Source organism: Ambystoma mexicanum, chromosome 8 (genome assembly GCF_040938575.1).
Source record: "Ambystoma mexicanum isolate Mex_15411 chromosome 8, UKY_AmexF1_1, whole genome shotgun sequence".
Lineage (NCBI taxonomy): Eukaryota > Metazoa > Chordata > Amphibia > Caudata > Ambystomatidae > Ambystoma > Ambystoma mexicanum.
Genome location: NC_090929.1, coordinates 912,671,711 through 912,685,459, shown reverse-complemented (window position 1 = coordinate 912,685,459; position 13,749 = coordinate 912,671,711). Strand labels below are relative to the sequence as shown.

Below are 13,749 nucleotides of genomic sequence, written 5' to 3'. Positions count from 1 at the left end.
AACTAAATGTATCATAGTGACTTTTCTGTATAAGGCTCATTGAGTAAAACCCTATAAAAACCCAGAGGTTTCTTTGCTTGAAGGCCACATTTTTGTGATGGTGATACTATGCCGTTTCTCTCAGCATTTTGGCACTGCTTTTGGTTTTTGGTGATGAGCAGCAGGATTCTACACTGCATATATTAATACGGATTGAAATGTAGGCACTTATTGCATTATATGTACTGCCGACCTAGGCTGGTGGTAAATACTACCACTGGGCAAAAAATCCATAGTGAAGGATGGCTACAAAATACATCACACTCTACCTGGGCATAAGGGATAAAGCACAAGTGCTGCATGTACCCACTGACCTAGCCATTTCCACCCAGTGGTTCCCAGTTCAGGTCTTCTGGGAAAAATGCCTCTGGTAGATGGAGGCAGTTTTGAGGTTTCCAACTGGACCCCTCCACTTGGACTTCTGGGACCCCACCCCTCCCCCCCAACACACACACAAACACTGCTGGACTTTGAGAGACCTGTGGGCACTCCCTACATAATCCACAATGATTTATTGACGGATACATCATATTTGTTTAGTATAGAGGACCAGCCGAGCCTGCGGGTGATCTGCATTAATTAGTGGCATGCAACAATGCTCTTTCCCATCTCACTGGCAGTTCACCAGAAGTGCTGGGAAGGGCTCCTGCCAGTGGGAATGCTGCCTTCAGAGTGTTGTAATGTGTGCATTGCCTGGTGGGACACCCTCCAAATAAACAGAGGTACATACTGCTCATGCGCCAAAGAGCACCAGAGAATTAAAGGAAGGAGTTAATGGATTCCAATAAATAGATGATGGAGAAAACATCAATACCTCTGGAAAGCCTATTATTGAGACTGCAGATGTTTCCCAGGAGTCAGCAGTCACGCTCACCTGTTCCATTAAGCTGGTATCCATCTGCCCTTCTCCAGCTGAGCTCCGGAATAGGAACCCCTGTGGTGCCACATCGCAGTAACACTGTACTGCCCAACGTCGTTTTCATTTTGTCCACTGCTGTGTGAACCACTGGGCTCTGGCACCTTCTGAGCTCAACTTGACTGAAGAGGAACCCGGAGAGACTGCGTGGGGTGAAACATTTCAACCTCGACTCGATGAGTGCGACCAAAGGAGACCGAAAGTTTAAGAAGTGCACCATTTCATACAAGCTGCAGTCACATGCCCAAGGATTGTCCTGCAAACCTGTAAAGAAAAACATGGCGGTGCACCCGTTAGTCTGACAAAATCAGTAAGCAATGACAAAAAAGAAATCAGACAGTTGCTAAACGATGTAGGCAGGTTGTAAAATGTATGGTCACTAGGTCATCAGTGACATCTTTGAAATGTGTTAGCTGCTTATTAAATGTAATGTGGGGAACTTGCGTTAGAGCTTGTCCACTAAAAGTGATGTTTTGATTATAACCAAAAGTAGCATCGTGACCAATGCCATCTACACAACCTGACCTAAGACAGGAGACAATATGACTCCATGGACACGCCATTTGAACATATTTGATTGTTACTGTATTTGCCCTTGTTTAAGAAGATGTTCAATTCTGAACAAGACAACAAAATATATTCATGCAAATGCAGCATGTGTGATCACAATATAACCCCAGAGTCAGTGGAACATATAATAAAGGAGACGTTGGACATAAAAGTGAGTCTGGAAGAGCTTCCTAAATAAGTGTACACTGAGGCTGGCACGCTTCTCTAGTGGGCTGGCCTGCACAAGGTCTTTTGTTCCAATTACACATCCACAAACAGGCCTTATACCCATTGCGTTTCGAGTCATTTCATACTTTCTGTGAGATGGTGGTGTTAGCTCGCCCTGCGCTTTTCTAGGTGCAACAATCTTGGGAGAGGGTATTTATTCATGATTTGGGGTTTGACAGTGCACTACATTTTGCACAAGCATTTTCCATACATCATGTTATGCCACCCAGTTGGTATGAACACTGACCACTCCACTTATCAATTGCACACAGCATTAAAGCTAAGGAAACATGAGGTGCCTTAGATTTTTGGCAACAATATAACAACTCTACACCAACATAGATCAAATCCATCAATATGTCATTCCTCTTTTAACACCACCATGAAAGCAAAACCAGTATGGTGAAAGTGGATTGCCAAGGTCAATTATAGCGGCCATTCCCATTATGCCCTATGGGGCAAAAATGGGAATGGGGAAGGGCAATGGTGGAAGGGGGAATTACCGCCCCGCCAACCTTGGAATGGGGCGGTAATTCCCCTTTCCGCCAAGGCGGTGCCGGTATTTTACCGGCATGAACCATGGTGCTAAGAGCACCATGGTTCTCCGCCATCCGTGTAATGAGGCCAAGTGTTTAATTAATGACAAAAGGGGGCGATACAAGGAATCCGTAATTAAAAAATCTGGCTGTGGTTAGAACACATGGTTTTAGGTACTTCCGCTATACACATCACAAAATGTTCAGAACAACAAAGAAAAATACTTGGGAGTCATTTTGAGTTGGCCAGTAACAGTAAAAATTGCAGTTCTTCAGACGCTAGGGAAAACGACTGAAAAGACTACCCCTAGTACTACACAAGACACCTCATTATAACCTTGCAGGTTCGGAAACAACTGCTGGACAGGTCTGACCCTGCCGGGCACAGCAGCCACGGTAGGCAGACTGTCAAGGAAGTACCGGCACCGTTATTAACGTCGTCTTCAGTTTGTCCACTGCTGTGTGAACCGCTGGGCTCTGGCACCTTCTGAGCTCAACTTGACTGAAGAGGAACCCGGAGAGACTGCATGGGGTGAAACATTTCAAAGTACAAGCCCGGGTGGAATCCCCCAGGTGTTATCGGCAAGTCAAGTGCCGGTAAATCTTTACGGGTCTGGTGCCAACTGGCCGGTATCACCGGCTCGGTTACTGCCGGACCCTTAATGATGAAGTCCTTTCAGGTCTACCTCGAAGCCACTACATTCTTAAAGCGCAGCTGTCATAGCCCTGTCCTCCTCCACAACAAATCGTTGCCGTCTGGAGAAAGACGCAAACAAACAATTGTGAATGTTATATCGTGTTTTACGAGCCTGTGTATGAAATTAGGGTTGAGTCTAAAAACCACTCGAAAGTATCAGTATTATACTAATGAGATGTACTTTTTTGTAGGTATAAGGATGTGAGAGATCAGATTTATATGTATAGGATGATATTGTAGATACAAATGTTTGAAATCAGAGTCACTTTACATATGGAAGATTTTTTTATGATTGATTCAAATTGGAATATATTTGTATCTGTTTCCTAAATGTACGGCCACCGATGTTGCATATTCAGAAAATACCACTGACCAACCAATTCAGAGTTGTGTAAAGAAAATACTTCTGGCGGTATTCCAATCTATTACCTCTGTAATACCATCATATGTATTTGGAGTCAAATTTCTCGAATGCATCACCTACAATTTTTATCTCCACCTCTGAGGTGTAAATTAACATTTTAAAATTTAAAATATATGTCTATTTTTTTTTTTACTGTTCAGAAGACAAGTGCTTGTGCGTTAGTTCAACACAGTGGAACATATTTTTACAGCGACACATTGTGAGTATATGATAAGGTGAGCATCTTGCTGCTTTCTTCTTACCACTGTACCCATGAAACCCATGAAATGCCTAAAAAGAATGTCCCTTTTGTCCATGCTTAAAAATTCTGGATGATCATATGACTCACTATGGTACATTAACCATTTACACCATAGTGATGATGGAGGAAATCAAGTGGTATAACACTATGGGCCTGATTCATGGAATTTTCAACATGGTGCAAAGTGACTTTACATTGCCAACAAACACCCTGATTCATAGAGCAGCGCAAAGTGTATTTTTGCAGTGCAAAGTGACTTTGCACTGGCTTTGCAGTAGAACATTTGTCTGAATGTACTTCTGGGCAAACATCCACCCAACTTGTGCTCCATTGTTAAGGACACTGTCTATATCGGATATTCTGTTGAACAATGGTTGTAATGTATTGTATATTGTTATACAATTGGTTATACAATTGGTTTCATCACTATTATTAATAGTGTTCTCATGAACTCTTGATTGCTTTGTTTGTCACAGCAGTATTCACAAAATATTTGGGTGAAGACGATGGTGAGAAATCAAGTTGAGCTGTAAGAACATGGTCCAGTTGAATTAGATAGCTCCCATAATATGCCTATTATTTTTCAGAGTGCGAGGAAGCACTTTTTTTGTTATTCCAAGGTTCAACAATAATAGTCAGCCATTTCATCAACAAAAAGGAAAACATATAAAAATACCAAAGTACTAAAAGTGCAAAGTGAATCATGCATGATAAAAGGTATTCAGAGTAAACAAAAGATTAGCATTCACAAACAATCGACTCAATGTGTAACTCAAAGCATTTTTAGATTACTCCAAGCTTTCAGATGAGTTGACTGGGACAGGTTGTGACATTTAGAGCATGGCTAGTGACCTATTAAAGATAATCGGTCTCCTGCATATAAATATGGCTATAAAAATTGAATAATGAGGGCCTATCCCACTAATAGAGGACTAAGGCAGGTAGGAAGGGGTGCATGTTAGTTCCTAGTCTCTTTAATATGTATATGACCAATTTGGAATGAGATTTTACCTATTATTAATATTTACCTTCCCAAAATTGGAAACACCCTTATGAATTGCGTAGCCAATGTGGACAAAGCAGTTTATTCAAAGTCATCCACATATGCTTGCAAAGTAGTGGCAATTCTATCTGGGAATTTTCATGTGAAATTGCCCTAGATGTAACCACCAGAAAAACCAAGGTTACAAGCTTTGTGCAAACAACAAAGAAAATGGTACTTGAAATAGTACTCGGGGGATATAAACTGGAGCAAGTTTGTATTTACAGAACAGTTAATGATTGATAAATCTGAAGTTGGTCTTCAGGTTAAAATGTAAAAGTGTCTACTTTTGTAGTGCTAGTGTTGGCTTTGTTCAAGGGATTTGATTGCGGATTTGCAGGGTTCCCTTTAAGCCCTATGATTTCAGCTTATAAGCAAAATTTGGTTCACATAATATTGTTTGATAATGATACGAGAAAGGGCATGGTGTCTCATCAGCTATCTCTAATTGAAGACTGCATTTGCAATCAATCCTATTTTTGTGCTTCCACCCACTTTAGGTATGGATCTGAGTAGACTAGAATTAGGTTTGATATCAGTCTACTTTGACAATAACAGGAAAGATTTTCCTATATTTGAAAATCAATTGTATGCAGGATAATACGGCCTTCCAGATTATTAACCACATTTCCTTGACTTGTGAAGTTCTTAACTCGAATAGAGCTGGTTAAATGAAAAGGCATACACACGGGAGTATGCAGTAAATTATGATAACTTAGCAATAAATAACTCCCTTTGAGTGCCTTACTCATTTTCCTTTGGATAAAGAGATCCAGCCCTCTGCAGTTACATTTTTCGAACAGGCATTTAGCCTGATTCTTTAGCTCCCTGGAACATTTCAGAAATTCATTCAAGGAGATAGTGCAATCGATATATTTATTAAAACTGAATTCAAATTAAATTAGTACTTACATTGATGGCATGCAATTTCATGCAAAATGTCCTCCAATACTCAGTGCTTACCTCGATTGCTTTACATAACGACAATGTCTCTCTGTTACTTCTTGATCTGTGAAGATCTGCTAAGCTTTCACCTTCAAGCAGTCGAAGGAGGCGCATGCAGCAAAGTTAGAAGAATCCCCTATTTTGTTGTTCTATTCTTGCGAAAAACGATGCAATTCCAAGTATTTGTAAAATGCAAACTTGTGTCATCAAAATCACCATCCACATATTCCCCAAATTACCTAATCTGCAAGTTGCCTAAATCGACAATGTCTTTTATACCTGCGGTGTTCCATTTTGGATCTGCAGAGCTAGGAAGTGATGGTAGCTGGGGTTGCCCAAAAGAGGGTTTCCATTAATTTTACCAGAGCTTTTAACTTTTTTCTCGATTTGTCCCTGAGGTGAGCATATTTGCTAATCCTTCAAACCTTAACCATTCCCCTACTACTGAAGGTTGTAAACAAAATTAAAATCACACTTTTTTACAACGTACACCAAGATACTAACAATGTTGCCCCTTATGAGCTAACATCGCCTGGCTAATTTAATCTACATAAATACCCTGTGGCTGCCACTAGATTGCCACTCTCCATGTCTGGAAGTGCCCAGTTGTCCTGGTCCTAAGGCGTCATGGTTTGGTCCATCGAGATCTGGCCAATGGAACAGTTGATATTTGACAACTGAAATGAGGCAAAACAGTTTTAAAGTGGCGACATGCACTGTCTTTAGTTGATTGGCATTTGGATCTTTCCTAGCAAATTTCTATACTGTAGCTGAAACAAAGCCTGGTTGACATTATTGATCTTAACTCCTGAATATATATTTTAGGGACTCCTAATAGCTTGCGAATATCTCAATTGGCAGAATAGTTTTATTTGTGTTTATCAATATGGTTTCTTTCTTGTACGTGTTTATTTATATTCAGCAACAGAAGAAACACTCCTGACTACTTCTGCATGTTCCTTAAATTCCATGCCTACGGTTCGAGGATCAGTGCACTATCATTTGGATGTAGCCTTATCTTATGGAAACCCAATGCTAAAAAGCCTCCAACTTAGCTATCCTGCTGTATCCTAGCCTCTAGTAGCTCACTAGACACTAACATATGAGTAGAAATTCTTGCCAGTCTCCCGACTACAACAGAACCCTTCTGCCATTTTTTCCATGCCACAGAAATTTTTCATTAGCCCCACGGTACAGAGACTCAGGAGACCTGGTCAACTAGGAAGAGAAACCTGTTCTTTCAAAATGTGCCCTAAAAACTATCAGTTCACCAGTTCAAATGCATTTTCTGCATCTAGTACTAGCATGAGTCGTCGACCACCACATGTGCAGCTTATATTGAGAATTCAGTATTTGCTGCTATATGTTGGCCTTAGATAAATCATATCTATTATTTTGCTATGATTGTGGAAATTACCACCAACAAATTATACACTTACATCTTTGTGTAGATTTCATAATCTGCACTCAGCAGTGTTATCCAATGGTAAGAATGACAGTCTTTCGGATATCTTCTTCACTATAATAATGATACAGTTACCCCTGGTTTAAATTAAATTGATCGAGCATGTTCACCCTCCAGTCATTTTACTAAACAAATCAAGCCTGAGCCTGCTGTGCCTAGACACCCAAGCTGCACCTCACTTATGACAGCCAGTAAGTTTGAAACATATCTGGTGTTGCTTGGGGTCTTGCACAGGAGGGATGTGAGCAGGCAGTTTGAGCTGGACTGGCCCTATAGGGGTGGGACCAAGCCTTATTTACATATGGCCCTTTCCCTTCTGTAATAGGATGGCAGGCCGAAAACCGGTGGTCTGGCGGGTTGCCCAGAACAATTATCAGTGGCTGTGAATTTTTGATAACCTTCCTGCCATCACCTTTCAGTTCTGCATTTTAGTAAAGAAGCTGAACGTCTCCAAGCCTGTGAAAATATCAGTGTGGTTTTCTTGTCCTAAATGTTAGTCTGCAGTTAAATAATTTGAAGTTTCATGACATTGTCCGGCTGCAATTTTCTTTTCCCAAGTGTTTATTTAGTTTCATTGTACCATTGCTTTAAATGTGGGTTGTTTAAGAAGTTAGTTTATTAAATATTGGGTTCCTGAAAATGTATTTGTGACTCATTGGGTAGCTTACATTTGTTGCTGGGTACTGTTAGTAGCAGAGCCTCAGTAACCCCTCCATCCAACAATCTTAAGTGGGCCTTTGTCTAGATGCAGTACAGGAATATATCAGAATCAATTGTCTAAAGTGAAGGAGAAAAAGACACACTCCTCCTGCTCGGTTCCCAAGCTACCATCAGGGAACTGCCTGAACCACACTTTCCTTACTGCAAACTCTCAATATGCAGGTCTTCCTATGACATCTATGTCCATGTAACCAGGTTGTCCAGAATGCTGTTATAAGGCCAGCATTAGATTTCCATAAATGCAAGCAAATTTACAAACTCACTCGCTCAACCTGAGAAATATTAATACTTTCCACACTGAAAAAACAATTCAGCAGTGCACCTTAAAACCCTCATTCACACTGCCAGTTTGTATTCCTACACTCTTCTGTCTTGTTTACTGCACAGTAACAATGAAGAGGATGAGGACATACAGAGAGCTCAGAGAGCTGGCTGGGGGTTAGACTGTGCATACATTATAATATATTTACCTTGGCAGACCAAGAAGGTGATGCCCACTAGCATTAGGACAAAAGACAATAATAATGTGTGTTGTTACATATGGTGATTTTGTTTACCTATAGGGAATGCTGTAGCTAGCATCGCCAAGTTGGAGAATCAAATGAATGTTAATGTTAAAGGATATTTGTACCGCACACTATCACCACCAAAGTGGTAGGTGCATGGGACTGAAGATGAGGATGTTAAGTGAGGATGAGGCATAATATATATCAGATCCATGCTGAGGATGCATCTGAAGGAGTATGGACCAGGGCCTCAGAGCCCAGAACTATAGTACTCAAATGCACCCCAGGAGAAGAGGATTAACACATCTCTCCTCCTGGCGGCCCTAGGAGAACACAGCATTATACATCTGCTTCCTCCAGTTCACCCTTTTGTGGTCACTGATTCTGTTTGTTAAATGAGGCATACTTATTAGATTACTACATTGTATTTCTTAATGTTTCAAATATTGGATCAACCTGCCATCTATTTCACCTCATAGGTGTATTTATCCATGTAAAGCCACACCACATAGTTTTCCCACCATGGGTGGTTGCCTAAATCACTATATATTGCCACCATTTTTATTTTATTTTGCTTGCTGACTTCTGTTAAATCTGTTGACTGCTGAATGACTGTTATGTTGAGCCACTCTCAAATATCAGATAACATGTGTGTCACTGCACAGAGAATGTCAATGAAGCCCAGAGTCTGAAAGCTCAGCTGTTAATGCACCACCCCCAAAATGTTTCTCAGCTAGTCAAGAGGATGCGTGTCATGCCACAAATGGCTGTTATATTCAACTGTTCTTCGGGTAAAAACCACACTGCAAAAATATCTTGTAAGAGTTTTAAGATGTGTTGCTATAGTGACTGCAGCTGCTAAACTGCCATGCTAATTTTGTGGAGCCCTGTAATACGACAAATGAGGTGTCTGCTTTATGAAATGACCAGTTACGCTTGTTGCTTGAATCAACTTGGTAGGAACAGAGATTAATAATATGTTTGCAATTGCAACAACTTGTGCAAGAGATGCTCACAAGGTGAAATGTCAAATTACACATGCCTGAAAATGTATTTGCACAAAAGAAGGCAGTTGTGCCTAATCTATCACAGTTGCTCATGCAGTGGCACCATACTTTGCTTTGGAAGCCTCATGAGAAAGCCACTCTCCATATTTGCAGGGTGCTTCTCATTCTGCATGAAGAGGTTGCAGTGATAGAACTGCAAAGGCAACAGGTTGAGATACGGAGATACTGTATAATGCCTATTATTATTATTATTAGTCTGGTGAGGCAAACCAGTTTTCCTGTTTGGTGCTGTTTGGCGCGGAGCAAGGATTCATAGCGCCTGCCTGCCTGTACGTTTTCTGTGGGTTTAGGCACATTAGCAAACTCTTCATTTTATTCCTCATTCCGTTCCTCACTGTTCGCTTGCATTGGAGACTGTTCACATTAAAGTATGTGAACTACAGAGCCTGCAGCTTGGAGGTGCTGTGTGGGTGGATTGTCGGAAAGAGTTAATCCACATTTAATCCTTGCGTTCAGCTGTTCTGGACTAGAATCTGGCTCTGATTGTTCGAGTAGCTATTTTCTTTCTGTCCACCGGGTCTGAGACTAATTGCCACAAAGGTGGGGCTTCTGTTATACCGAACTGGGGCCAAGGTCCAAAGTCATGTGATTGCCATTAGCTGAGATCTAACTGAAAATGTGAAGGGCTTTTTGTGACCCTTTGGGCTCATCACCAGACGTATTCATCTTTTTCCATAATTAAGGAGTTAAATGAGTGCCCCCTCCCCCTGACAAAGACTATCTCAACCAGAGACGTTTTATGGGAGGGCAAAGGGGGCATTTGCCCAGGGCCCCCATCATGGAGGGGGCCCCCACCATGGAGGGGGACCCCACCTTGGAGGGGGCCTCCCCAAGGCTGTGTGATCTAAAGTAAGATTCCATTGTTCACAAGACTTAAATAGCACATGCCAGGAGATATTATGGCATGCTGCTAGAGCGCTAAACCTATTGCCTGTCTGTTTTGACAAGTATATTCTGCCTTGATCAATTAATCATGTAATGTTTTCTGTGTTCACTGTGGAATACATAGTTTGTTCCGTAGGGCACGACTTCTGTAGCATTCTTTCCTTCCTGTGGAAATTATGTTGATCATGTGCAATAGCCAAAGTTGAAATACATATTGATAAATTGAGTGCCACAATGGTTCAGAAGTTAGCTCATTGTGTTAAGCACTCATTGCAGAGATATGTGTTCATATGACAGATTAGAAGAGCACATTCCAGCATTACTGGCTGAACCTTTCCTATGTCTGAAGTTTATAAACATACCTAGATATGTACTTGGTTTTGCAGCATAAGAGGTGCTATTATCAGCAAGTTTCCTGCACCAGATAGGCGTTGCTAAAAAAAACTAACATGTCATTCGTATGTTGAAGTTCTAGAAATTGGTTTGTTCAGATGGGGCGTTCTAAAACCTAGGCAATCCCTCCCCAAGATGAGCATAAACTATTAGTCCAAGAGGTGAATATGTATCCAAATTCAAGACTGTGGAACCAAAGTGCTCATGCTTGTATCCTGGCTTTGCCAGCAGACGATACAGTGATCCTTATCAAATAATATCATATCTCTTGCATTACTGTGCTGTCTTCTGTGAGGTTTGCCTTCTTGCATGCTGGGGGCATCGTTTAATTCATTACTTGATATTTCTTCTTATGTAGGCCATTTGAGTGGAAGGGGTGGTAGACAGGAGAGAGCGGACCAGATGTTGGGAGGCCTTGGGCAAGCATATTTTAAGGTCTGCTTCTGTGACACAAAAAACTTGTTGCTTTTTGTATAAAAGTCAAATGTTTTTATGCATGTTTATCAATGGCAATTTCACAAGCCATTGTTTTGGAAGTATTTAAAGCTTAAAAGTACAAAAGCCATACCTAGATTAAATCTGTTAAATCATATCGATTGGTATGCTGGTATTTATATACTTCCCTTTATGATGGAGAGAATGAAGCTAGAATCATTCCCATTTTGCATAACACCCTTTTTGTAATGTTTTGGTTTTAAAAATTGTCAGGTTTGGAAATGTGATTTGAGTACTTTGCAAGTCAGTTTTATAAAATGAGATTGTTTTAGTACATGGTAAGAGCTGGAAAGGAAAGTGTTCAAATGCAGAAATAGCATAGTTGGCACAAATTCCAGCTTCACACATTAAGCAATGTGTGATCCTGGGCATCTCATTTAATATTTTATTGCCTAACCTCTCAGAATTGCCAGTCCCTAAACCTTTCAAAATTGTCAGCCCTTCAGAGTGATTTCCTTCACAGGGTATGATCTTCATAAAAGTCTCACTCGTGGTTTCACTGGTTACAGGGTTGCTTCCACTATAATAGTGAGCATTTATATACTGCACACCATTAGGCGCTTGTTCACTTGATCTCTAATGGCAATACTATTTGAAAACCATGTCCCACTTCTAATCTAAGTCTGTCTGGATAGAGACACCTTCATGGTTGCTTCTAATCTGCATTCACTATACATGCTATGCTATGTGTAGCTTTCTCCTTCCTTACAATTGTCTACTCAATCCATGCTTGAGCACTTTTGCATTCTCTGAGGCAGCTAATGTGAGTTCTCTGTCTATTCTGGGTTACATGCACCTTTTACATACAGTCCTGTATTAATACTACAGGCTGCATACCTTCCCGGATGCTATTGATAAAAAGTATCCTGTTTCTATACTAGAATAGAAGTAACCACTTTGTAGATTGCTAATGTTGGCATTCAAATGCTACTTGTTTATTATTCTGGTTAGAGCAAGAATGAAGAGGGTAACGGGACTTAAAGGGGGTAAACCTGCTTATTTTGAATGCTGCGAGGCAGCATATCAACCTATAGGTTGTGATCATGGTGGGGGGGTGTGCCACCAGATATTCCTGATCACTTAATTCCTTTGGTTTGGGCCCCATAATTGCTTAAGATGGCCCTGATCTCGACGTGTTTTATCAACAAATTGTCTACACAGTGTGGCAGCGAGGGGATAGAGTTGGACTCTGGCAGCCCTTCGAGCTGTCAGGTGAGCCTCACTCCACACTCGCCGATTAGCACCTTTCATGGTTAATAGTCGCCTGCACATTGGGACATATAGTGGATGCTCAGTGCCTAGCGTTAATCACCTTAGACTGGATTCTGTAGTTATCCTGAAGTTTATTGATGTGTATTTCTGTGTATTTGTGTGCTTTTTAAACTTTTGACTTTTCTATGTTTCTGGGAGAAGCGTTTTAACCGTGCCTGCTATTGTTGTATGTATTATGTGTTTAGCAATATGTATTCTATTGCGCTAATCACACTACTGCATCATTTCCGCTTTCAGTCTTTGTTGCTAGTTTTGCTACAAATTCCGCTGTTGTCTAAGTGCTATAGTACCTATACCACAACAGGCTTCTTTTATTGGAAATATTGCATTGCAGGCATTTTTGCACAGTGAGTGCTGGCTTACTAAACTAATGTGTTTTACCTACCAATACTTTGTATCTGGCAACTAAATATCTGTTTCAATTTGCTTTACACTACTGCATTATTTGCACTTGTACTTTTAGTCTCTGCTGTCAACCTTGCCGCTAATCTTGCAGTTGTCTGCCTAAGTGCTACAGGTCATATAGTATTCTACAACAGGAACCTCTTACTGGAAATGCTGCATTGCAGGCATTTTCCTTTACACAGTGAGTGTTGGCTCAGTAAAGTATTGGGTTCCACCAACTAAGACCCTGTATTTGGCATCTGAACACCTGTTCGCATTTTCTTATATATGCACATTGTGTATTTGCACATTGCTACCTGGTTGTAGCCTGTTTGTCTATTCGCCCTGGCTCATTCCCTTCAACACCACTGTTAACCTACCAAAATTGGAGTAGAAACTCTATTTAATAGCACATTGCATTTTCTGGGTCAACATGTTTAGGGTTTCATGGACAATGTCCATAAGGAAACCATCAACTGAGGCCTCTCCTATGGAGTGCTCAAAGAAAGAATTATTTAACATGTTCCACTCCATCAGGGAAGTTAACATGTTAATCTCCGAAATCAGTGATTTGCTATCCGACATCGAAAGTGAATCCAGCACGGCGGTGAAAGGGCACCCTAGATCAAACTGTGCCCACCTTGGGAAAGATGTCAACCTTATTGAATTGGCAGAAATAGACCCTGCCTCTATTTCCCACCTCCAGGCTGCCTGAGAACCTGTTGGCAGACAGTGGATATTAACTATTTTGGGCAACACAACCCCAGAATCCTTCAAGATAGTGACTCTATGTACCCAAAACAAGGGGCATACTTTCAACATGGCATATATGAAAAGCAGTTCCCATTACTTTTTGTGTGCCAAACTACATAGCAGCAATGCATAATGCTCTTACTACATATACTTTGCAAAGGCACAGCACAACTGCTGACCAGCATATTCATT

General features: G+C 40.9%; 1 protein-coding gene across 1 annotated transcript in view; it reads right to left on the bottom strand.

Moving 5' to 3' along the window:
* LRIT1 (leucine rich repeat, Ig-like and transmembrane domains 1) overlaps positions 1 to 13,749 on the bottom strand; it is a 236,499-nt gene that overhangs the window by 44,103 nt on the left and 178,647 nt on the right. The window contains exon 3 of the mRNA XM_069610817.1: positions 914 to 1,219. Within this exon, the coding sequence (XP_069466918.1) occupies positions 914 to 1,219 (306 nt within the window). The remainder of the gene's footprint in view (positions 1 to 913; positions 1,220 to 13,749) is intronic.